This window comes from Notolepis coatsorum (assembly GCF_963971535.1).
Source record: "Notolepis coatsorum genome assembly, chromosome: 16".
In the NCBI taxonomy this organism is placed as follows: Eukaryota; Metazoa; Chordata; class Actinopteri; order Aulopiformes; family Paralepididae; genus Notolepis; species Notolepis coatsorum.
This window is the reverse complement of record NC_140180.1, coordinates 2925660-2950693: the sequence shown is the minus strand read 5'-3', so window position 1 is coordinate 2950693 and position 25034 is coordinate 2925660. Positions and strand designations below refer to the sequence as shown.

Here is a 25034-nt window from a genome sequence, read left to right as displayed (position 1 = left end):
TCCTTTTTGCAAAACTTTATTGTTTTTATTTTTTTAACAGTTTGTATCTTCTCAGTACACTTTAGATATATTTACAAATATAATTTGTGGACAGGGCTTCGTTAGGTCTGAAACGCCTCCAGAAAGCGGCTCATATAGTCACACCGTGGTCCTGGCGGGGAGACTGATTGTCATGGCCGAGGTAAACGATGCGACACGTTAGTTTCATTTAGTAAATTATGACAAAATAAAAACACTAACTCTCATTCTAAGGCACCGTTCTAATCTACTGTCATAGAGGCTTGTCTCGAGGATAAAAAAGGTACTGTAAGTGGTGTTTTATTGTTAAGATAAGTGTTAAACAGCTCTACATTCTGACAGCCATCACTGATATAGAGTGTCTGGTCAGTAACATGGGTCTCCCAGTCCCTCCACTCTGCAGTAAACAATCATCACTGATATAGAGTGTCTGGTCAGTAACATGGGTCTCTCAGTCCCTCCTGCTCTGCAGTAAACAGCCATCACTGATATAGAGTGCCTGGTCAGTAACATGGGTCTCCCAGTCCCTCCACTCTGCAGTAAACAGTCCTCACTGATATAGAGTGTCTGGTCAGTAACATGGGTCTCTCAGTCCCTCCGCTCTGCAGTAAACAGGAAATACATTTGCTGGTATCCCGTTCCCACTTTATCCAATCAGGAGAGAGAGAGAAGCCTGGATATTTTGACTAATTTCAAGAAATCTTGCCCAAGACAAATTAGCTGGCAGATTATTTTACTTGTTTCAAGCACATATTTGCTTAACACTAAGTTTGTATTTATTATTATTTCTGCCTGACAATTCTTTTCAGTGTGGAGTTCTCTCTCCAGATTGGATCAAGTTTGAACAGGATACCAGAACATTTATTTCCCGTTTACTGGAGAACAGGAGGGACTGAGAGACCCATGTTACTGACCAGACACTCTGTATCAGTGATGACTGTTTACTGCAGAGTGGAGGGACTGGGAGACCCATGTTACTGACCAGACACACTATATCAGGGACTGTCAGAATGTAGAGCTATTATTTTAACACGTAGACAAAGGGAAAAAAAACAAAAGCCACTGACGGCACCTTTCAGAACGGTTCGCTAGCTCCACGTTGGAGCCTGTGAGATGCAGAAAGCAACAGGGGAACAAATGCAACACGGAACACGTCTGTTCAAGCAGCAGCTGGTCGTCTAAAGCCGTCCTCTATAACCTAGTGAGCTCCTGACAGCAAAGACAACCCCGGCTTCGCTAGCAGGGTGCAAAGAGTGGGGAGGAGCTGAAGGGACAGGTTTCTTTTTTGGGGTTTTTTACGGATGAGGAATGAGAACCCGACGCATCGTAACTCTCTCCTCGACGTCTGTACAGTAAAGCTAGACGCATCGTAACTCTCTCCTCGACGTCTGTACAGTAAAGCTAGACACATCGTAACTCTCTCCTCGACGTCTGTACAGTAAAGCTAGACGCATCGTAACTCTCTCCTCGACGTCTGTACAGTAAAGCTACTCCTCAGGAACAGTCAGTCATTCAAGGCCTTTATATAAAAAAAAGTGAGTAACGTCCGACGGGTGCAAAGCGTGTTTTAGTTTGTTATTATAGATGAAGTAAACAGTGTGTGTGCTGCTCAGAGAGGCGTGTTAAATGATTAAGGGCGATTTAATGAGTCTCGTTACATTCTTTTACGCTTATATCTAAGCTCTATGGTCCCTAGTCTAGACACGAGGTCCGTGTACGAAGCCGTTTTTAGTTAGCGGGACAATCTGAAGGTCAAACAGGCCACGAGGCAAAAAAATAACAAGGTCCCCCCCCCAAACCCTTTCGTTTTGGACAATTCAAGCATAGGGAATTTCAAGCTTCTTGAAAGAGCTTTTAATTTTTTTTTAATATATATATATATAAAAGACCCACAAGACGACAGAAAACAGAGATCACACACGTGATGAAGACAAGACTTCACATTTCATTCCCATCTCACGTCATCAGCGGGAGACGCACCCTACCAGACAACACCGCCCCGCAGAGGCTAAACGCAGTAACTACGCGAAACCAGTGAAACGAGAACAATGGCTTTAAAGTTCTTCGACTGTCCAGTGATTTTGTAGTTACTGCGGTTATTTATACCCATTTTCTCTGAAACGGAGCGAGATTGAACTCTGAAACTTTGTCACGAGATAAAACGGATCTCTTAGTTCAATTTCACAACAAATTTTTTAAGAAAAACGTAGCTACTGCGTTTAGACTCTGCAGGGCAGAATAGCAAGTGCGAGTGTCATACGGTACCTCCTGTGAATCAGAAAACACAAGTCCAGACACGGTTTCACTGCTCTCACGTTGTGTTTATTAACACCATCCAGCTGTGATGTAGAGCCTGTGCTTTAATAAACACACGATGAGAGCAGAGAGTGTGTGGTCTTTATCTTGTTCACAGTAGTATTCTCTGGCCAGCACCCGATACCAAGAACTGGGATGTGAACCGTTTCCCCCCAGAAATATTTCTCCTCCCAAACATAACATCAACCTCCTGCAACCAATCGAGAAAAACATTCCCCACGACTTCACGGAACCATCATCTCACATGAGACATTAAAATGTGCTGCTCTGGTCTCTCACGAGTGCGCCCTCTGGTGGCGAACAAGGCAATATTCAGGATGGGGCGTTGGGACAGAATGCCCTCATTCAACTTACAAAAAACACACACCAATCCAACAAGTGGAATCGTCGCCCGTCTCCCCTGCCTTCATCCAGCCTGGAGAAAAGAGGTTCCTAAACCCGACTACACTACCCTGCCTTCACCCAGCCTGGAGAAAGAGGTTCCTAAACCCGACTACACTACCCTGGTTTCATCCAGACCTGGAGAAAAGAGGTTCCTAAACCCGACTACACTACGCTGGTTTCATCCAGCCTGGAGAACAGAGGTTCCTAAACCAGACTACACTACGCTGGTTTCATCCAGCCTGGAGAACAGAGGTTCCTAAACCAGACTACACTACGCTGGTTTCATCCAGACCTGGAGAAAAGAGGTTCCTAAACCAGACTACACTACCCTGGTTTCATCCAGACCTGGAGAAAAGAGGTTCCTAAACCAGACTACACTACCCTGGTTTCATCCAGACCTGGAGAAAAGAGGTTCCTAAACCAGACTACACTACCCTGGTTTCATCCAGATCTGGAGAAAAGAGGTTCCTAAACCCGACTACACTAGTTTCATCCAGCCTGGAGAAAGAGGTTCTTAAACCCGACTACACTAGTTTCATCCAGCCTGGAGAAAGAGGTTCTTAAACCCGACTACACTAGTTTCATCCAGCCTGGAGAAAGAGGTTCCTAAACCCGACTACACTAGTTTCATCCAGCCTGGAGAAAGAGGTTCCTAAACCCGACTACACTAGTTTCATCCAGCCTGGAGAAAGAGGTTCCTAAACCAGACTACACTAGTTTCATCCAGCCTGGAGAAAGAGGTTCTTAAACCCGACTACACTACCCTGGTTTCATCCAGACCTGGAGAAAGAGGTTCCTAAACCCGACTACACTACACTAGTTTCATCCAGCCTGGAGAAAGAGGTTCCTAAACCCGACTACACTACCCTGGTTTCATCCAGACCTGGAGAAAGAGGTTCCTAAACCCGACTACACTACGCCGGCTGAGGGCATGAGTCCAACAAAAGCCTAACTATAGAACAGTAACAGACATTGAGAACTATTCACCCAGACTACACGCTGCTCCAACCGAAACATGGCTGCATTGGCCTAATACTGATTATATACACACAATACAATAACACTTAAATATGTAGAAATATATTTTCATATATATATAAACAGCCAGCCAAATTATATATTATAAAAATAATTGATTTTTTTTTTCTCTTTTCGTTTGCCAGGGGAAGTATAAAAGAAACGACGAGTGTAGTCCTCTGGAGACACTCGAGAGGGGCGAAGGCAGAAAGCACTGGAATTAGTAGAGAAAGAGTCACGCCGACGAGATGCAATAGAATTACAGTAAAGTGGGAGTTAAAAAAAAAAGAAGAAAAAAGAAAACAAATTCTGAGATGCCTGACAGAACGTATTTTAGTTTTTTTTTTTTTTGCCCTGAGGAACTTCGGGGCATCGTGACAGAACTTCAGAACGTCCAAGTTCAGTTAGTGGACTAGTGCTGTACATGCACACGCACACACGAACAAACACACACACACACACACACCCCTCAGAGGAAACCCCCCTGAAGGGACTAAGAATGAAACTCGTGGACCGCGGCTAACTGTGCAACAATGCCCCCGAGGAGGCACAAGGCGCTCCGTCAGGGCTGTAGTCGTGGGTTACGTGGAAGAGGACAGATGCAGACCGTTAGACTATACCTCAGCTCTTCACTGGATGCGGCTCAATTACACTTCGATATGAGTCGTTAGCAAAACCGTCAACATGGAATCTCTATATATATACATGTAAAACCTTAACAGTGTCAACAGCTTGGTGAGGAAACGAGACCGCGAGCCCAAACTGAACGGGTGTTTGAGTCACTACAGCGTACCCCCCGATGTCCCCCCCGACGTCCTCACGGAGACGGGAGGAGAAGGAGGAAGCCCTTAAGAGGTAGGAGTTCTACTCCTTTAGGCCCTCTGGTGGACCAGAGAGGAGAGACGGGGCGGGAGGCAGTGTGGCGTGCAGGAGGAGAGGAGTTCACACCCGCGCTTCTCCCGAACCCCGCGACGTACACACGACGCGGGGGAGCGTGCGGATCTGACTGCAGATCAGTTGGAATGAGAAACTCCACCGTAGAGAGAGTTGCGGGTAAAATAGTAAGGCCATGTTTGCTGGGTCAGTTAATCCCAAATTATAGGTCAGGTTTTCCCCATTTTTGGTTTGGATTACATCATTTTGGAACGAGTCTGTGCACACAGGTGGCTGAGCCCAGGTCTCTCCCAGGTCGCTGAGCCTCCCTCTCCTCTCCGTCTCAGTCCAGCTCTACTGAACACGGAATCAAACAAACAAAACAAAAAACACCACCAACACGTCTCAGCAGCCTCCCCACCAATCACAAAGCAGTAACCGCTCTCCCTCCCCACCAATCACAACGCCGTAACCACCCCTCCCCACCAATCACAACGCCGTAGCCGCTCTCCCTCCCGACCGTTTCCCTCACGACAAACCGTCCGTCTAAACATGTGTCCATGCGTTCTGGAATATTCTCATTGCGAGAGAGGGAAACAAAAAAGACTAAACACATGTGATAACAGTAATTACAATAATAACAAAAAAAGCCAAAGAATTAATAAATTACAACAATGCACCCCTGCCAAAAAAGAAGAACCTTACAAAACAGACAAAATATGAACAAAACAAATTACAAAAAGAAGTGAAAGTATGAAGAACTAATTACAGGAGGAAGAGGAGACACTGAAGCACATTGAAGGAATATTATGTATATTTCCCTGAAGCGTAACTTTTTAATTATCATCTTAAAATGTTTTTTTCTTTCTTTTCTTCTTCCTCATCATGGGGGGGGGGGGGTGCAAAGTTAGCGCCGGGGGCGTTCTTTTCTCCCCTCCTCTGCTCCTCCTCTGGGTAAAGGTCGGGGGGGGGGCTTGTGGAGGAGGCTTGGAGGAGTTCAGCTGGACAGTGGGAGTGCAATAACAACAGGCCTATCAGCTGCAGCATCACATCTCTGCAGAAGAAAAGAGAACAGGTTATAGTAGGTTAACCTTCTGTAGTGTGGCAGTGAAAGGGTTAAACACACTGAGACACATGTGACCTCACCTGCCAGGGCTTCCATTGGTTGGCTGGAGGGGTGCAGGGCGCCGACAGGGGGGGCCTTGTCCTCGAAGGCCACCCTGGTCCCCCCCTCTGGGCCGTCGCCGCAGCCTGAGATCAGGCCCTGGTTGCGGGCCTCTGCCTCGATGAGCGGCCGCACCTTGGAGTGGACGCTGAGGTCGATGAACTCCTCGAAGCTCCAGGGCTCCGGCTTGCCGTTCAGGCCCGGGACCATCGCCTTCTCGTTCAGGAACTCAGAGCCCTCCACCAGACGACCCTTAGGCACCGGGCTGGAGGAGGAGAGGAGAGGAGAGGGAGGAGAGGAGAGGAGAGGAGAGGAGAGGAGAGGAGAGGAGAGGAGAGGAGAGGAGAGGAGAGGAGAGGAGAGGAGAGGAGAGGAGAGGAGAGGAGAGGAGAGGAGAGGAGAGGAGAGGAGAGGAGAGGAGAGGAGAGGAGAGGAGAGGAGAGGAGAGGAGAGGAGAGGAGAGGAGAGGAGAGGAGAGGAGAGGAGAGGAGAGGAGAGGAGAGGAGAGGGGAGGAGAGGAGAGGAGAGGAGAGGAGAGGAGAGGAGAGGGGAGGGGAGGGGAGGAAAGGAAAGGAGAGGAAAGGAGAGGAGGTCAGGGGAGAGGAGAGGAGGTCAGGGAGAGGAGAGGAGGTCAGTGAGAGGAGAGGAGAGGAGAGGAGGAGAGGAGAGGAGAGGAGGTCAGGGAGAGGAGAGGAGAGAGGAGAGGAGAGGAGAGGGGAGGGGAGGGGAGAGGAGAGGAGAGGAGAGGAGAGGAGAGGAGAGGAGAGGAGAGGAGAGGAGAGGAGAGGAGAGGAGAGGAGAGGAGAGGAGAGGAGAGGAGAGGAGAGGAGGAGAGAGGAGAGGAGAGGAGAGGAAAGGAGAGAGAGGAGGAGAGTGGGAGAGGGGAGGAGAGGAGATAGGAGAGGAAAGGAGAGGTAAGGAGAGGTGAGGAGAGGAAAGGAGAGAGAGGAGGAGAGGAGGAGAGTGGGAGGAGAGGGGAGGAGAGGAGAGAGGAGAAGAGATAGGAGAGGAAAGGAGAGGAGAGGAGAGGGGAGAGAGGAGAGAAGAGGAGAGAGGAGGAGAGTGGGAGGAGAGGAGAGAGGAGAGGAAAGGAGAGGAGAGGAGGAGAGTGGGAGGAGAGGGGAGGAGAGGAGAGAGGAGAAGAGATAGGAGAGGAAAGGAGAGGAGAGGAGAGGGGAGAGAGGAGAGGAGAGAAGAGGAGAGAGGAGAGTGGGAGGAGAGGAGAGAGGAGAGGAAAGGAGAGGAGAGGAAAGGAGAGAGAGGAGGAGAGTGGGAGGAGAGGGGAGAAGAGAGGAGGACTTGGCGTCCTTGTATCGATACAGTATCGCCACGCAAAGTATCACGATACTATACCACTAGTGTGTGTGTGTGTGTGTGTGTGTGTGTGTGTGTGTGTGTGTGTGTGTGTGTGTGTGTGTGTGTGTGTGTGTGTGTGTGTGTGTGTGTGTGTGTGTGTACCTGACAGCCTGGCTCTCCTCTCTACCGAGGCCGTTCTTGTTCTCCTTGTCCTCCTTGTCCTCAGCCTCCTGCTTCCCGTTCACGCTGCCCAGAGGCTCCTCCCTCTCTCCCATGATTGGCTGGCTGGGGGACAGGTGACGCTCCTCCCCGTCTCCGATTGGCTCGCTGGGGGACCGGCGACGCTCGTCTTCGTCGGCCGTGTCCGTCTCCATGGCGAGGTCCCCCGTCTGGGTCACGTGGTCTTCTGAGAGGACCGACAGGAGGACAGGAGGACGTGAGGATCAGCCGCGCCTACGTTAACCCCTTAACCCTTTCACTGCCACACTACAGAAGTAGGGCTGCAACGATTAGTCGACATAATCGACGATGTCGATTATAAAAAATCGTCGACGAGGAATTGTTGCGTCAATTAGTCATTCATTTTTTTTTTTTTTTATTATTATTATTATTTATTTTTTGCACTACCTATCTTTGTGAAAGTGGCTCCTCAGCTCTGGTCCAGCTGAAGACTTCTTAGCTTAACATAACAGACCGACAGTAAGTTTGGGGGAACTAATGGGATAACTGGGGATGTTGTTTGGTCCTGACAAGAGTCTCAAAGCAACTCTGAGGTCATCATGCTCAATGTCCAATCTGTTCCTCTGCTCCGTCTTCAGCTGGACCAGAGCTGAGAAGCCACTTTCACAAAGATAGGTAGTGCAAAAGAAATAATAATAATAAAAAAATTATATATATATTTATTTTATATATAATTGTTTTTCGATTAGTCGACTACCAAAATAGTCATTAGTTGCAGCCCTATACAGAAGGTTAACCCTTTACTATCACACTCCCGAGGGTTAACCTGCTGTGAAAGGGTTAACCTTCCGTAGTGTGGCAGTGAAAGGGTTAACCTTCTGTGTATTGTCGCAGTGAAAGGGTTCACCTTCCGTAGTGTGGCAGTGAAAGGGTTAACCTTCTGTGTATTGTCGCAGTGAAAGGGTTAACCTTCCGTAGTGTGGCAGTGAAAGGGTTAAACCTTCTGTGTATTGTCGCAGTGAAAGGGTCAAGCCTTTAGGGATGCACCGATCCGATATCGGATATCGGATATCGGCCCCGATATCACTAAAATAGCTGGATCGGGTATCGGTAAAAGAAATACAGGATTTTTTTTTATAATATAATAAGAAATAAAATAAGAAATACAATTCAGTACATTTATATCTATGTGTTAATTTGTTACATTTTGTTTCACTAAGTTAGGAAAGTAATGTTTTAAGTCGAGCCTGATGTTGCCTTGCTGCACAAAATAATGATCCCCAGTCTCTTCCACACAGTGAGGCATACAGTTTATTATTAATTGAACAATGGCTATCGGATCGGTATCGGCCGATACCCAAAGCCCAGGTATCGGTATCGGGACTGAAAAAGTCGGAGCGGTGCATCCCTAGTACAGTCCGTATTAATTAATGTTGCGTTTCTTTTTCAAATGTAGCCAAGAGTAAAGACCATAAATCAAAACAACAGCCAAAGTGTATATTTCCAGCACTACGTTGGTTTACCAATGATTTTAAGTGTTATTAGCTAAATACGAGTTAATAGAATTCTCTGTGCATTGCATCGGAAACCGGCGGATATAGACGGGAGGAAATTACGCCGACACTCATGTTTGTAGTCCTGAGAAAGAGGAGACCCAGGGCTTTCGATGGACATCGAATTTTCATAAAACTACACTACCCAGCTCAATCTAATTTCGCCAACAACGAGTTTACTCGTTTTTATGATCGTTATTTCCTTTATTCGCTATTGGCATTCATAATTCATCCAGCAAGGCTGTGGGAGCCTCTGGACTCTGTCTGATATTGCAATGCCTCAATACCGCCGCCTGGTGGATTTCGGGCAAGTTGCACTCCACTCTAAACCGGATGTGGCGCTCTGTGCATCGGGGAAAATGTTCCTGGCAGAGCTCTCTTGTTATGTGGATCCAGACAAACACTTGAGTGCATTGGATCGCTTTCGAGACGCAAGAATCAATATGCTTTCGGCGTTTATTGCGTCATACAAACGGAAAATGGATCTAGCAGATCTAAATCAAATAATTGGAAAACATTTTATCCAGACTCATCGGCCACAGGTAAGAGGAATCTAACATTAATTCCAGCTCGATTCTCCATTTATTTCATTGCAATCCATCTGATCAACGTATGATGTCGTACTAAAGAAAGCCGTTACTGACAATCAAGGAATCATAAACGACCCCCCCCCCCCCCCCCCCTTTCCTTCACGCATGATGGAGCATAATGTATACCGATCATATGAATTTGAATTTTTTTATGTAGCGTGTATAGGAGAGAAACGCCAATCAATTATGTATAATATGCATCCGGGCCTATAACTCGTGTTCTAGGAATTACTGCTCTACACTATTACACTACAACAGTATTAACACGACAATGTATGAATGGAAAAATATAACGTTCCCACATCCGGAACGATAGATAACCGATGTTGAATGGGCCATAGTAATGTCGATATAGCTATAATATTTAAAAAGTTATAGCCCTGCAAAGAAGGTGAGCGACCCCATAGGCTTACAGCGCTGGCAGAGAGTGGTATAAACAGTGTTTTGCCCCGTTCAGTTTGTTGTCGATGTGCACACCGAGGTATTTGTACACCTCAACCATGTCCACATCGACTCCCCTGATGGAAACGGGGGTCACAGGTGCACTCCTCCTCCTCCCCAGCTCCACCACCAGTTCCCTGGTCTTCGCCACATTTAGCTGCAGGTGGTTTTTATCGCACCATGTGACAAAGTCCACTACCAGTTCCCGGTATTCCCTCTCGTCACCGTCCTTTATACATCCCACTATCGCAGTGTACTATGTGTCCTTATGCTAACTAAGTATCTATTTACTATACAAGAACCACTTTTTTAGTAGGTGACCTTTTCATTGTGTAAAGTGACCGTTGAGTGTGAGCGTGTGCACAGGGCACGAAATTAACTTTTTGACTCACCGGCCAGTGGCGGGTACCCACCAAGCATATTTCTTACCCGCCAATTTTTTTTTAATAAACTATATATTATATAATCATACTTGTGATTGTGTTATCTGCGAGACATCGCCACCTCGCTGTCTGCAAACAGCTCCACTGTCTGTGTGTATACTCGAGTGGCCTCGAGCTATGCAAGGATTCTCCGGCGCTGCAGCTGGACCCTAAACTCTACATTCAGCATGCAAGGATTCTCCTGCGCTGCAGCTGGACCCTATTCAGCAGACCTCATGCGATGTAAGCCAGGGGCTTGAATACGCATGTTGTATGACATTGATGTCAGGAGCTATCTGTAGCTACTGCTGGATGGTGTTGGGACAACGCCTCAGTTCACTATTTAGTTTACTGGGACATTTCGTAGTGACTAGTGAGCTAACGTGGGCTAACATGAGCTACCTAGCCAACGGAGGTATTATGCACTGGACTATTGCTGGAGCATTTGTTGATGTCGGGAGCTATCAGTAGCTAGCCGGCTGGATAACGTTACACAATGCCTCATGTATTAAACTAAGTGAATAGTTGACTGGGTCATTTTGTAACGGTAGCTAACGTTATCTCACGAAGGTCCTACTGACTAGACTAACGTCACAGTGACTGTCCCGAGGCAATAGCCTCTGTTTACATGCAGCATACAGAAACAGGTGTGGGAGGGGTAGGAGCAGCAATGCGCTGCGTGTCTGTGCTGAGACAGCGAGTGAGAACTTTCGGTTTTCACATGACTATTTGATTGCCCGCCACATGGCGGACAGACCTCTCGGTGGTAGTCGCCAAACGTAAAAACTGACCGCCAATGGCGCTTGGCGGCGGGCTCTAGTTTCGCCCCCTGCGTGTGCAGCATGTGTATGTGTGTGTTCATGCTAAAGTGACTGTTAGTCTGTGAGCGTATACAGTATGTGTGTTGTGTGTGTGCTCATGTGTGCTTGTGTGTGGAGAGTTCAGTGTTCAAGACTCTGATGGCCTGGGGAAGATTTTAGACTTTAATTATCCATGTATTTAACTCCCATCAATATAACTGGTCCTGAAGTCAAGAGTGTCAGCCTGTGATGTTGTCGACTCCAGACTGTTGTAATAAACGGACCCTCACAGCTCCGCCAGCCGTCTATTATTATATATTATTCCAACGCAGGCAGCTGGTGGAGCTGGAGAACAGATAGCGGGTGTTCTGGCTTACTGAGGACGCTGTGGGACACTTACCGCTGGCTTCACCGTCAATCTGCTCCTCTCCCTCCTCTTCTCCCTCCTCTCCATTCTCATCATCCTCATCCTCTTCTTCCTCCTCATCATCCTCATCATCATCATCATCTTTATCTTCATCCTGCTACACAGACACAACACAAACAAGATCCATCAACACACAAACAATCAACACACCCGTATTCTTTCCCCACGAGGACACGTGGTTGTCATGGAGACCAGGGCTGGAGACGAGGACACCTGGTTGTCATGGACACCAGGGCTAGAGACGAGGACACCTGGTTGTCATGGAGACCAGGGCTACAGACGAGGACACCTGGTTGTCATGGAGACCAGGGCTACAGACGAGGTGAACTCACCTTCTCACTTTGGTCTCCTTTTCTTGTTCTCTTCATTATTTCCTCGATTCTCTGAAAATGAAAAAACAAAGTGGTTGGAAACAACTATTCTATTAGGAATGTCTGACCTTTAACCCTTTCACTGCCATACTACAGAAGGTTAACCCTTTACTATCACACTACCAACAGTGTGATAGTAAAGGGTTAACCGTTTGGTAGTGCGGCAGCGAAAGGGTTAACCACCAAAGCCTGCAGACTAACAGCGCAGGACGTATATCATGCTGCCAGTTAGGGCACCTTGTGTATCATGCGTTTATTTTTCCTCATATTTTATATTCAGAGTTCATTATATTGTTTACACTGTATATTGGTCTCATATTTTTATATTCAGATCCAAATTGTATTGCCTATATTTATGTCCCTGCCCATACCTGTACCTCCCCTCCCCATGCTGCTATGACGCCCACATTTGCCCAAGGGATCAATACAATATTATCTTATCTCATTCTATATATTAAAAAAAAATCCCTATAGGTGCAAACACCGAGTAGTGATATACAGTAACATGACTGTGTGTATATTTATTTATTAATGTGATTTATACACCTTCCGTCTCAGTTATGATATAGTTAGTGTACTGCAGGAGATGTAATGTACAGTGCAAAATGAAATTCAAGAACTTTCAAGTACTTTTCTAAGCATTTTAAAAAGGGCATTTAACACTTTGACTGCCGGAAAACGCTTAAAAGCGTCATTCCCGGCCATGCTCAAGTTGCCGGAGGACGCTTTACAGCGTCCTTATATCAATATTTCAAAAATCTGCGATCGGATTCATATTTCCCCTCCGCTGGCCTGAGATCCACCAGGAGGACCCACTGAGCTCTCTGGCGGTTCAGGAGCGCCATCTGGTGGCCGATCGGCGCACTCGCTTAACAGGAAGTGCTATGGAGGTTGTGCTGATCGGCCGTATTACTTCCGGGCACTCGCTATAGGTTCCGGGACTCGATCTCGACACACTACATAGCGATCGATTGCCAATAACTCGATAAACAACATGATTTGGACGTATATACCATTATACAAGCTACAAGCTGGAAATGGACCGGGTAAATCTACATCCTATAATGATAACATTTCTACTCTACGATGATCGCCCAACGGCGCGCGGAGACTGGGGTGAGTTTTAGCGTGTAAAATTACCGTCTTCGATACTAACTGCTATGATCAACATTTGACCCACATTAGATGATTGGTATAACGCTGCCCACGGAATTATAAACGCCCCCTAGCCCATCCGGTCAACATCAGATGATGTGTAGTAACTTCTAGAAGTACGTCTAGTTGGAATTTTTTATATCGCGCTGATTGCCATAAAACTGTATTGCATCATCAATATAATGCATTTGGGGCTATAGATCACGTTCTGGAGAAAGCTGCAGAAAGAGATGAAAACATACTTATACATTAGACCATACTTTACTATGAATATGTGAATGAAAAAGTTTAACGTTGCTACACAATGAACAATACATATAGGACTTTGAATGGGCCCTAATAATGGCAATGTAGCAATAGAATTTAAAAAGTTATAGCCATGCAAAGAAGGGGTACTTCTCCATAGACAAATAGAGCCGGCAACCTATGGTATATCATGAATTTAACCCATGGCAACCAAAGTGTTAAAAGGATACAATTCACTTTTATATGGTGTTTTTTTTTTTATAGAAAAGAAAATCTGATCAAATATTTATGGCTTAACCAATTTCGGACAATTCGTTACACTTTCAATAAAAAATAATTTATTTCTTGATTCAGAACAACTTTATCATGGATGAACAAAACTTTCAATGCGAACGGTTGATTTGAATTTCAAGGACTTTTTAAGCACCTTGTAAAAAAATTGGCTGTTTTCAAGGAATTCAGGCCTCGACTTTTTTTGGGTAAAAAATCAAGCACTTCAAGGAGCGTGTGCGAACCCTGTGTGCTGTATAATGTGAGATATAGGTCTCCCTCCCCCCTCCCCCCCTCACCTTCTTCCTCTCCATGCGCTCCCTCCTCCCCTCTCCTCCCCCTCACCTTCTTCCTCTCCATGCGCTCCCTCCTCCCCTCTCCTACCCCCCCCCCCCCCTCACCTTCTTCCTCTCCATGCGCTCCCTCCTCCCCTCTCCTACCCCCCCCCCCCCTCACCTTCTTCCTCTCCATGCGCTCCCTCCTCCCCTCTCCTCCCCCCTCCCCCCCTCACCTTCTTCCTCTCCATGCGCTCCCTCCTCCCCTCTCCTCCCCCCTCACCTTCTTCCTCTCCATGCGCCCCCTCCTCCCCTCCTCCCCCCTCCCCCCTCACCTTCTTCCTCTCCATGCGCTCCCTCCTCCCCTCTCCTACCCCCCCCCCCTCACCTTCTTCCTCTCCATGCGCTCCCTCCTCCCCTCTCCTCCCCCCTCACCTTCTTCCTCTCCATGCGCTCCCTCCTCCCCTCTCCTCCCCCCTCCCCCCTCACCTTCTTCCTCTCCATGCGCTCCCTCCTCCCTCTCCTCCCCCCTCCCCCCTCACCTTCTTCCTCTCCATGCGCTCCCTCCTCCCCTCTCCTCCCCCCCCCCCCTCACCTTCTTCCTCTCCATGCGCTCCCTCCTCCCCTCTCCTCCCCCCTCACCTTCTTCCTCTCCATGCGCTCCCTCCTCCCCTCTCCTCCCCCCTCACCTTCTTCCTCTCCATGCGCTCCCTCCTCCCCTCTCCTCCCCCCTCACCTTCTTCCTCTCCATGCGCTCCCTCCTCCCCTCTCCTACCCCCTCCCCCCTCACCTTCTTCCTCTCCATGCGCTCCTGCTGGTTCTGCTTCATCACGCGCTCCCTCTCCAGCCTGACCCGCTCCGCCTCCTCCAGGGCCTTGGCCTCGGCCTCCTCCCGCTCCCTCTGGAGCTCCACCTGCCGCAGCGCCTCCTCCTCGGCCAGCCGCACCCTCTCCTCCTCGGACCGCAGGGCCTCCTCCTCCTCCCGCCGCCTCTGCTCCTCCGCCAGCACCTTCTCCTCCGCCAGGCGGATCAAGCGCGCCTCCTCCGCCAGGCGCGCCTCCTCCTCCTTCCTCAGCCTGGGGGGGGGGGGGGGGGGGGGGGAGGGAGGGAGTGATTTTATTTAGACATAAACATATACAGATCACACAAGTGTTTGCTTTGTCAGGGATAGAAACGAAAAGTCCAGGACTTATTTCCATCGTTGTCCCTGAACGGACGGGAAGGGAGGTGCAGACGGTGACCTTTGACCTTCTGCTCAGTGTTTTCAACCTTTATTTATACTCGATAAATACACACCCGGTAGTTCAACTCACTCAGTCACTCAATTTAAAAACAACCACATGAATGAATGAAGAGTTTATTTTTGAACATGTATTCTTTACAGTGCTCTAAATAAATCATGACATCAAGCTTTGTCCAACAGAATAATCAGAATGAAAAAGAAATTATAAACTAAAAGTCAAGAGCAATGTGGTTTGTTGACATGTTCAAAAAAGGAGTAGAGGGACGCTAAGCTTATTGATCCCTACCCCCTTACATTTAAATGTTTTCCTCCATTAATTTGACTTGATATAACATAATTTAGTATAATACATTATATAATATACATTTTACTATAGTACTTTGAGGTGACCCGATTGGTCATGGAGGTTCTGAAGCGACCCAGAGACACTGGGGTGTGTTGGGTTTCAGAGCTTCCGGCAGGGTGTGTGTTCCCAGAGGGAGGGGCGGAGCGGACAAGAGCAGGGTGTGTGTTCCCCGAGGGAGGGGCGGAGCAACAAGAGCAGGGTGTGTGTTCCCAGAGGGAGGGGCGGAGCGGACAAGAGCAGGGTGTGTGTTCCCCGAGGGAGGGGCGGAGCAACAAGAGCAGGGTGTGTGTTCCCAGAGGGAGGGGCGGAGCGGACAAGAGCAGGGTGTGTGTTCCCCGAGGGAGGGGCGGAGCGGACAAGAGCACTTCAAAACAAAATCTCAAAACAAAACACTTTCGCACATTTGTTTAGTGAGTTATTGAGAGTTAATGAGTCTGAATATGTCCCAGTGATACACGACAATGAACCTGCCAGAGTAAAGCTAGTTAACCTGCCAGAGTAAAGCTAGTTAACCTGCCAGAGTAAAGCTAGTTAACCTGCCAGAGTAAAGCTAGTTAACCTGCCAGAGTAAAGCTAGTTAACCTGCCAGAGTAAAGCTAGTTAACCTGCCAGAGTAAAGCTAGTTAACCTGCCAGAGTAAAGCTAGTTAACCTGCCAGAGTAAAGCTAGTTAACCTGCCAGAGTAAAGCTAGTTAACCTGCCAGAGTAAAGAGTATTTTATTTATTTGTATATATATATATATATATATATATATATTCTTTTTGCATGCAGGGGGGTAGTCAACTACCAGTCGACTATCTGCACATTTCTGCCAATCAAAGTTGACTATCCAAATCCTTAGTCTGGGACAGCCCTAGTAATGTGATTACAGTAATGTATTAGTAATGTGATTACAGTAATGTATTAGTAATGTGATTACAGTAATGTATTAGTCATGTGATTACAGTAATGTATTAGTCATGTGATTACAGTCATGCGTTAGTCATGTGATTACAGTAAGGTGTTAGTCATGTGATTACAGTAAGGTGTTAGTCATGTGATTACAGTAAGGTGTTAGTCATGTGATTACAGTAAGGTGTTAGTCATGTGATTACAGTAAGGTGTTAGTCATGTGATCACAGTAAGGTGTTAGTCATGTGATTACAGTAAGGTGTTAGTCATGTGATTACAGTAAGGTGTTAGTCATGTGATCACAGTAAGGTGTGCTCCTCACCTCTCCTCCTCCTCCCTCTGCAGTCGGAGCTTCTCCTCTCTCTCCTTGTTCTCCCGCGCCAGTCTGCGGTTCTCTGCCAGCATCACTGCAGCCTCCGAGGCAGAGCTGGTGCCCACCCCAGACTTATCTAGACATGATGGAGACACAGGAGGGTTAGAGCATTTTTTATAATTTATTTTGTTATTGATTACAGAAATTCAAGAAGCCTATTGGAACGTGAGGTTCTGATATGATTTGATTAATATATCTGCATTCTTTTATCCCCATTTATGCTTTGCTCTTGCTGCTTGTTTTACACTGATTTTATGTCTTATTTCTTACTGATGTAAAGCACCTTGGACTGCAATCCCCTGTATGAAAGGTGCTATACAAATAAAGTTATTATTATTATTTTGTGTGTAATGTTATGTGTAATCCATAAAATCCTCATGTCTGCATGTTTTGGCGACATCTATTGGTGATATGTGGTCATTGCCGTTGCTCGCTCGCTCTCTCGCTCTACCTCTCCTTACCTCTCTCTCTCTCAGAGCACAGTATAGGCTACAGACAGTAGACGAATATGCCTCTAGAGAAACATTAATATTCTGATCAAGTCTTGAGTCATCGTCAATCAACACAAAACTAGGGTATGCAAATGAGAACAACCATTCATCAGCATGCCAAGACAGGAGAAGAACATTGTACATTCTAAACCTGGACTGGAGCTTTTCTTGGTATTTTCTTTGTTAAAGTAAGTGGTCTATGTGTTAAAATAATAGCTCTACATTCTGACAGCCATCACTGATATAGAGTGTCTGGTCAGTAACATGGGTCTCCCAGTCCCTCCTCTCTGCAGTAAACAGCCATCACTGATATAGAGTGTCTGGTCAGTAACATGGGTCTCCCAGTCCCTCCACTCTGCAGTAAACAGTCATCACTGATATAGAGTGTCTGGTCAGTAACATGGGTCTCTCAGTCCCTCCACTCTGCAGTAAACAGCCATCACTGATATAGAGTGTCTGGTCAGTAACATGGGTCTCCCAGTCCCTCCACTCTGCAGTAAACAAACATCACTGATATAGAGTGTCTGGTCAGTAACATGGGTCTCCCAGTCCCTCCACTCTGCAGTAAACAAACATCACTGATATAGAGTGTCTGGTCAGTAACATGGGTCTCTCAGTCCCTCCACTCTGCAGTAAACAGCCATCACTGATATAGAGTGTCTGGTCAGTAACATGGGTCTCCCAGTCCCTCCGCTCTGCAGTAAACAGCCATCACTGATATAGTGTCTGGTCAGTAACACGGGTCTCCCAGTCCCTCCACTCTGCAGTAAACAGTCATCACTGATACAGAGTGTCTGGTCAGTAACATGGGGCTCCCAGTCCCTCCACTCTGCAGTAAACAGTCATCACTGATATAGAGTGTCTGGTCAGTAACATGGGTCTCCCAGTCCCTCCACTCTGCAGTAAACAGCCATCACTGATATAGAGTGTCTGGTCAGTAACATGGGTCTCCCAGTCCCTCCACTCTGCAGTAAACAGCCATCACTGATATAGAGTGTCTGGTCAGTAACATGGGTCTCCCAGTCCCTCCACTCTGCAGTAAACAGCCATCACTGATATAGAGTGTCTGGTCAGTAACATGGGTCTCCCAGTCCCTCCACTCTGCAGTAAACAGTCATCACTGATACAGAGTGTCTGGTCAGTAACACGGGTCTCCCAGTCCCTCCACTCTGCAGTAAACAGCCATCACTGATATAGAGTGTCTGGTCAGTAACATGGGTCTCCCAGTCCCTCCACTCTGCAGTAAACAGCCATCACTGATATAGAGTGTCTGGTCAGTAACATGGGTCTCCCAGTCCCTCCACTCTGCAGTAAACAGCCATCACTGATATAGAGTGTCTGGTCAGTAACATGGGTCTCCCAGTCCCTCCACTCTGCAGTAAACAGCCATCACTGATATAGAGTGTCTGGTCAGTAACATGGGTCTCCCAGTCCCTCCACTCTGCAGTAAAATATAGGTCAGGGCTGTACGACTGTATAAGAGGTTGAATAAATAACATCTGCCAGCATATTTGTCTTGGCAAGATTTCTTGAAATAAGTACAAATCTAGGGCCGTCTCTCCTGATTGGATAAAGTGGGAACAAGATACCAGAACATGTATTTCCTGTTTACTGCAGAGTGGAGGGACTGAGAGACCCATGTTACTGACCAGACACTCTGTATCAGTGATGACTGTTTACTGCAGAGTGGAGGGACTGGGAGACACATGTTACTGACCAGACACTCTATATCAGTGATGACTGTTTACTGCAGAGCGGAGGGACTGGGAGACACATGTTACTGACCAGACACTCTATATCAGTGATGACTGTTTACTGCAGAGTGGAGGGACTGGGAGACCCATGTTACTGACCAGACACTCTGTATCAGTGATGGCTGTTTACTGCAGAGCGGAGGGACTGGGAGACCCATGTTACTGACCAGACACTCTATATCAGTGATGGCTGTTTACTGCAGAGCGGAGGGACTGGGAGACCCATGTTACTGACCAGACACTCTGTATCAGTGATGACTGTTTACTGCAGAGCGGAGGGACTGGGAGACCCATGTTACTGACCAGACACTCTATATCATTGATGGCTGTTTACTGCAGAGTGGAGGGACTGGGAGACCCATGTTACTGACCAGACACTATATATCAGTGATGGCTGTTTACTGCAGAGTGGAGGGACTGGGAGACCCATGTTACTGACCAGACACTCTATATCAGTGATGACTGTTTACTGCAGAGCAGGAGGGACTGGGAGACCCATGTTACTGACCAGACACTCTATATCAGTGATGACTGTTTACTGCAGAGTGGAGGGACTGGGAGACCCATGTTACTGACCAGACACTCTATATCAGTGATGACTGTTTACTGCAGAGTGGAGGGACTGGGAGACCCATGTTACTGACCAGACACTCTATATCAGTGATGACTGTTTACTGCAGAGCGGAGGGACTGGGAGACCCATGTTACTGACCAGACACTATATCAGTGATGACTGTTTACTGCAGAGCGGAGGGACTGGGAGACCCATGTTACTGACCAGACACTCTATATCAGTGATGACTGTTTACTGCAGAGTGGAGGGACTGGGAGACCCATGTTACTGACCAGACACACTATATCAGTGATGGCTGTTTACTGCAGAGTGGAGGGACTGAGAGACCCATGTTACTGACCAGACACACTATATCAGTGATGGCTGTTTACTGCAGAGTGGAGGGACTGGGAGACCCATGTTACTGACCAGACACTATATATCAGTGATGGCTGTTTACTGCAGAGTGGAGGGACTGGGAGACCCATGTTACAGACCAGACACTCTGTATCAGTGATGACTGTTTACTGCAGAGTGGAGGGACTGGGAGACCCATGTTACTGACCAGACACTATATATCAGTGATGGCTGTTTACTGCAGAGTGGAGGGACTGGGAGACCCATGTTACAGACCAGACACTCTGTATCAGTGATGACTGTTTACTGCAGAGTGGAGGGACTGGGAGACCCATGTTACTGACCAGACACTCTATATCAGTGATGACTGTTTACTGCAGAGAGGAGGGACTGGGAGACCCATGTTACTGACCAGACACTGTATCAGTGATGGCTGTTTACTGCAGAGTGGAGGGACTGGGAGACCCATGTTACTGACCAGACACTCTATATCAGTGATGACTGTTTACTGCAGAGTGGAGGGACTGGGAGACCCATGTTACTGACCAGACACTCTATATCAGTGATGACTGTTTACTGCAGAGTGGAGGGACTGAGAGACCCATGTTACTGACCAGACACTATCATTGATGGCTGTCGGAATGTAGAGCTATTTAACACTTATTTTAACAAAAGAAAACACCCCTTAGCTTTAAAAAAATATATATTGATTATCGTAATCGCAAATATGTGCAAAAGTGGTTTTCTTCTTATTGTTCAGTAAAACCAGGGTTGAGATGAATTCACTTTCAATTCAAAATGGAAACAGATTATGAGAGACATGGGGACATGTGATGGGCTTCTATCCTCCCTACGACCGGCCAGTGGGGGGCACATGCGCGCAACGATCAAGACAGGGGAGGGGAGAATTGGCACGGCTAAAATTGGGATGGGAGAAAAATAGAAAAAGGAGGAGAAAAAGTGGATACAAAAATAATAAGAAATAATGGAAACAGAAATGGCTCGCTGATGGAACATTCATTCTTTGCTACATGTCAATAGCACTGCACTATTGCACTATTTTACTAACAATTTTATTGCACTATTTTACTAACTATTGTATTGCATTTATTTATTTACTAACTATTTTATTGCATTTATTTATTTACTCATTATTTTATTGTCTACTCTTTTATTACCGTCTATTTTAAAATTGCCATAGAATCAAACCGTAAACAAAGAGGCCTATAAAGATGTTAGATCTTAATATGAAAAACTATGATTTGATGCTCTATGCCTTCTATTTTGCTGCTATCTATTTTATGCTCGTTTTATACTTATTTTCTGTATTGATCTGCCATGAATTTTGTGCTCATTTATCCCCGTCTTTATTTAAAAAAAGAAAAAATTACTGCTGTGAAGCACTTTGAGCTGCAATTCTTGTATGAAAGGTGCTATACAAATAAAGTGTATTGTTATTATTATGAATAGGTTAGATGAGACGAGGAGAGCTTCTGCCAGCAGGTGGCAGCAGTGAGAGCCTCTCGAGTCCCAGCACTAACACACACACACACACACACACACACACACACACACACACACACACACACACACACACACACACACACACACACACACACACACACACACACACACACACACACACACGCCAAGCTGCAGCCATGTCAGGCTCCAGCACTAACACACACACACACACACACACACACACACACACACACACGCCAAGCTGCAGCCATGTCAGGCTCCAGCACTAACACACACACACACACACACACACACACACACACACACACACGCGCTGGGGAGGTTAGAGGCATCTCTGAGGACGATCTGGTCATCAACATGGATGAGACTGAATCCAAGTCAAACAGACCGTCTGGAGCTCAATAGTTCTCAATACTTTCAACGTATTTCCCCCAGTGCCCGTTTCTAAATCGTCTCGTTTAAAACAAATAAAGCAGATAGAAGGGAACTCATCTTGTGCGCTATATACGCTACGGATGGACCTCGCAGGGGGGGGGGGGGGGGGTCCAAAGTGACGTCAGACTACACCTCCCAATACGACTGCAGTTCAACAGTTCAGCTCCTGTGGTTTTGTCCTGAGCTCAACACGACTGCAGTTCAACAGTTCAGCTTCCTGTGGTTTTGTCCTGAGCTCAACACGACTGCAGTTCAACAGTTCAGCTGCTGTGGTTTTGTCCTGAGCTCAACACGACTGCAGTTCAACAGTTCAGCTTCCTGTGGTTTTGTCCTGAGCTCAATACGACTGCAGTTCAACAGTTCAGCTGCTGTGGTTTTGTCCTGAGCTCAATACGACTGCAGTTCAACAGTTCAGCTGCTGTGGTTTTGTCCTGAGCTCAATACGACTGCAGTTCAACAGTTCAGCTTCCTGTGGTTTTGTCCTGAGCTCAACACGACTGCAGTTTAACAGTTCAGCTCCTGTGGTTTTGTCCTGAGCTCAACACGACTGCAGTTCAACAGTTCAGCTGCTGTGGTTTTGTCCTGAGCTCAATACGACTGCAGTTTAACAGTTCAGCTGCTGTGGTTTTGTCCTGAGCTCAACACGACTGCAGTTCAACAGTTCAGCTGCTGTGGTTTTGTCCTGAGCTCAATACGACTGCAGTTTAACAGTTCAGCTGCTGTGGTTTTGTCCTGAGCTCAACACGACTGCAGTTTAACAGTTCAGCTTCCTGTGGTTTTGTCCTGAGCTCAACACGACTGCAGTTTAACAGTTCAGCTTCCTGTGGTTTTGTCCTGAGCTAAATACGACTGCAGTTTAACAGTTCAGCTCCTGTGGTTTTGTCCTGAGCTAAATACGACTGCAGTTTAACAGTTCAGCTCCTGTGGTTTTGTCCTGAGCTAAATACGACTGCAGTTCAACAGTTCAGCTGCTGTGGTTTTGTCCTGAGCTCAACACGACTGCAGAACAGTTCAGTTTACAACGCATCACTGTGCCTTCACTGCATCACTGAGCCTCACTGCATCACTGTGCCTTCACTGCATCACTGAGCACAGAGCGACAGTTACCATCTTCCTGGACTTTTACTTTTAAAACAACACTGTTCAATATTTACTGTATATTTTATTCGATTCTTGTTTTTTTAATTCTTATTTGTGACTTTGTTCCATCTAAATGTCTACTGTGAGCGATTTGTTGTGTCACATTTCCCTCTGGATGATTAAAGTATTTCTATTCCATTCTATTCCCGTGTTCCCCTCCAGGGCAAACATCCTGCTCATCAGCCCGACGACGCGTCCTGACCGACGTCTCTGTTGACACACAGACATCTGTGGGCCGCACGGCCTGGTCAAACTGGCTCAACAACGTGGTGTAATCATCATCACAGAGGCAGGAAGCGGAGGGCTCGGACTTATTGTTAGCAAACATCTCCACTTCCTGTGCCGGGATTAAAATGTCAAAGTGAAACACCTTTTTTTTGCTCAGGCTCTCTTTCTTACAGATGTCTTCTGTACTGCATCTTATATATGTAGGCTATTGTTTATATAACTACAGTGTGAATATAATACCTTTGCACCAAGGAATCTATTGAGTGTCATAATTGTCGCCTCGTCTTATCGTTATGATTTTATATGCTTTTTCTTTTTTGCGTACACTCGACGTGACTGTAAACTCAGTTGCCTTTCGAGTTTAAATAAAGGTTTGAAATTAAATAAAACGTTCAAGCGTTCCGTGTCATACTGCAGCCGTCTCGGTTGTTCCCTCGGACCGAAGCAACGCTTGTGATCGGAGAGTAAAAAAAAGAGGGCAGTGTTTGGGAAGGGTTTGAGAAGAAAAGAGGGCAGGGTTTGAGAAGAAAAGAGGGCGGGGTTTGAGATAGAAGAGGGCAGGGTTTGAGAAGAAAAGAGGGCAGGGTTTGAGAAGAAAAGAGGGCGGGTTTGAGAAGAAAAGAGGGCGGGTTTGAGAAGAAAAGAGGGCAGGGTTTGAGAAGAAAAGAGGGCAGGGTTTGAGAAGAAAAGAGGGCGGGTTTGAGATAGAAGAGGGCAGGGTTTGAGAAGAAAAGAGGGCAGGGTTTGAGAAGAAAAGAGGGCGGGTTTGAGAAGAAAAGAGGGCAGGGTTTGAGTAGAAAAGAGGGCAGGGTTTGAGAAGAAAAGAGGGCAGGGTTTGAGAAGAAAAGAGGGCAGGGTTTGAGTAGAAAAGAGGGCAGGGTTTGAGTAGAAAAGAGGGCGGGGTTTGAGAAGAAAAGAGGGCGGGGTTTGAGATGCAGGCAAACATGTTCCCCATGACAACGTTATCAATATTCCATTTTGCGCTTTCATTACCGTCCATTTAAAAATTGTCATAGAATCAAACCATAAACAGAGAGGCCTATAAAGATGTCAGATCCTAACATGAAACATTATGCGATTTAATGCTCTATGCTTTCTATTTTCGCCGCTATCCATTTTATGCTCGTTTTATACTTATTTTATGTCTGCATGAAATTGATCTTTGATTTCTACTGCTGTGAAGCACTTTGAGCTGCAATTCTTGTATGAAAGGCGCTATACAAATAAAGTGCATTATTATTATTATTATTATTATTATTATTATTATATAATATAACATTCTATGTGAAAGAAGAGGACTGTCGGTGCTCCTCACCTTTCTCCTTGTCTTTGGTCTTGCTGTGGTGGGACGAGGAGGAGGCCGGATGGTGGGGGTGGGTGGGGGTGGTGCTGGTCTGGGAGGAGTCCGAGGACTGGGCAGGAGCCACGGCCTGGACGGCACACGCCTCCTTGGGCTTGGAGTCCCTCTTGCGGAGGGCGGTGGGTCCCGTGGGGGTGAGGGCCGGCTTCTGGATGGGCGGCGGTTTGCCCGACGTCTGGGTCTGTGGGGACGGAGGACGCTGTCTGGCGCCTCCGGGGGAGGAGGGACGATTACGGGGGCTCTGCCTGGAGGAGAGAGGGGGTATATAGTATGAGAGGAGAGAGGAGAGGTATATAGTATGAGAGGAGAGGTATATAGTATGAGAGGAGAGAGGGGAGGTATATAGTATGAGAGGAGAGAGGGGGTATATAGTATGAGAGGAGAGAGGGGGTATATAGTATGAGAGGAGAGAGGGGGTATATAGTATGAGAGGAGAGAGGGGGTATATAGTATGAGAGGAGAGAGGGGGTATATAGTATGAGAGGAGAGAGGGGGTATATAGTATGAGAGGAGAGAGGGGGTATATAGTATGAGAGGAGAGAGGGGGTATATAGTATGAGAGGAGAGAGGTATATAGC

The 25034-nt window shown here is 46.8% G+C and overlaps 1 protein-coding gene across 1 annotated transcript in view; it reads right to left on the bottom strand.

The window, feature by feature from the left end:
• map7d3 (MAP7 domain containing 3) overlaps positions 1-25034 on the bottom strand; it is a 121943-nt gene continuing 96909 nt past the window's right edge. Inside the window, exons 13-20 of the mRNA XM_084331365.1 lie at positions 24412-24701; positions 16603-16729; positions 14590-14875; positions 11815-11865; positions 11456-11579; positions 7232-7475; positions 5755-6038; positions 1-5662 (exon numbers count right to left, since the gene is read on the bottom strand). Coding sequence (XP_084187491.1) covers positions 5655-5662; positions 5755-6038; positions 7232-7475; positions 11456-11579; positions 11815-11865; positions 14590-14875; positions 16603-16729; positions 24412-24701 — 1414 coding nt within the window. The 3' untranslated portion in view covers positions 1-5654. The remainder of the gene's footprint in view (positions 5663-5754; positions 6039-7231; positions 7476-11455; positions 11580-11814; positions 11866-14589; positions 14876-16602; positions 16730-24411; positions 24702-25034) is intronic.